This window comes from Poecilia latipinna, unplaced genomic scaffold, assembly GCF_001443285.1.
Source record: "Poecilia latipinna isolate Pla-1442-1.1 unplaced genomic scaffold, P_latipinna-1.0 Scaffold1873, whole genome shotgun sequence".
In the NCBI taxonomy this organism is placed as follows: domain Eukaryota; kingdom Metazoa; phylum Chordata; class Actinopteri; order Cyprinodontiformes; family Poeciliidae; genus Poecilia; species Poecilia latipinna.
Window position 1 is genome coordinate 112,427 of NW_015114489.1, and position 1,269 is coordinate 113,695.

The 1,269-nt window shown below is 47.8% G+C and overlaps 1 protein-coding gene across 2 annotated transcripts in view; it reads right to left on the reverse strand.

Annotated features, from left to right (window-relative positions):
- fgf8a (fibroblast growth factor 8a) overlaps nt 1-1,269 on the reverse strand; it is a 14,364-nt gene that overhangs the window by 8,456 nt on the left and 4,639 nt on the right. Inside the window, exons 2-3 of one of the 2 annotated variants that reach the window (XM_015015002.1) lie at nt 453-1,154; nt 329-365 (exon numbers count right to left, since the gene is read on the reverse strand). In XM_015015002.1, the coding sequence (XP_014870488.1) occupies nt 329-365; nt 453-484 (69 nt within the window). In that variant the 5' untranslated portion in view covers nt 485-1,154. Of the gene's footprint in view, nt 1-328; nt 366-452; nt 1,155-1,269 lie in introns of those variants that run through there. The other variant, XM_015015003.1, reaches the window with a different exon arrangement.

Sequence of the window (1,269 nt, forward strand, 5' to 3'; positions counted from 1 at the left end):
AATTTTCCAAAATACCGAAAAAAACCCACACCGCCTGATGCCTTTTTTTTTTTTTTTTTTTTTTTTCACTAAATAATTTCCTCCTGCCCGATGGGCCGCCAGGCGTCTGCCAGGGCCGGCGTGATCCCCGCTGTCCGCCGTGGGAGCCGTCAGATAGTGTTTCATCACATAATGTTATGGTGCACGATTACTGCATCATATCTGAATGGCTTTTGCAATAAATAAATAAATAAATAAATAAATAAATAAATAAATAAATAAATAAATAAATAAATTAAATAAATCCTAGTTTGGCGGCCACGTTAAAATTTTTAGACAATGTACATACCTGAGCATAGAAGCAGAACACAAACAGGTGCAGAAATCTACAAAAAAGAAAGCGGAGAGTTGGTTATTTCATTCAGGCATGTGATGTTAAAGCGGATACAGGAGAGACGGAGGGAAGCTCTCACAGATAGCGGAGTCTGGATGGGACGGCCCGCATGATGGATGAATGGATGGATGGATGGATGGAGGTGGACAGACCCTCCGGGATGTTTTTTTTTTTTTTTTTACTGGCAGGTGTCCGTTTGGGCTCGCAGAAGTCAAAGCTCTTTCAAGGCTTCCAGTCGAGTCGACAAGTCCAACAGATTACAGTGAAATCCTCCAAAGGTCAGCGGTACTGACAGCGCGGCTCACGCTCGACCATTGCATTTCCCCCCACCCCCCCCAGCAAATTAAGAGAGGAAATTGCAACGATTAAAAAAAAAAAAAAAAAAAAAGATCACTGATGAGAGTAAAACTGATGACTTGAGTCACGGCTGAAGAAAGTCTAAGTGCACTTGCAGAAGAAGAAAGAAGAAGTTTTGGATGAAGCGCTGCAGAGCTCCTCCGCGCTGTCAGAAAGCTCCTCCAGGACCGCGTCCTCATCTGCGGCCTTCAGGTGAGTGTGAGCCCGCCGCTGAGTGCTCGCCCACCGACCTCTGTCTCGTCAGTGTTGCCGCTGTGATTGGATGCTTCCCCTGCTCCTGTAACTGCTGCTGCTGCTGCTGCTGCTGCGCTCTGTGGCAGGACTGAAGGCTGGAAGCTCCGCGTTTCCTTTCTCTGCTCCCATCCCACACCGCACTCACACACCCAGAAGGCTCTGCTAAGAACAAGCCCCCTTTTTTTCTTTCCTGCAAAACAAAAGCGGATACCCTTATCTACCCCCGTCGTCCCTCTTCACTCCCCTCCTCTCCTCTCTCCTCTCACCCCCCCCCCCCCCCCCCCTCTTTTTTTCCTCCTTCCCTT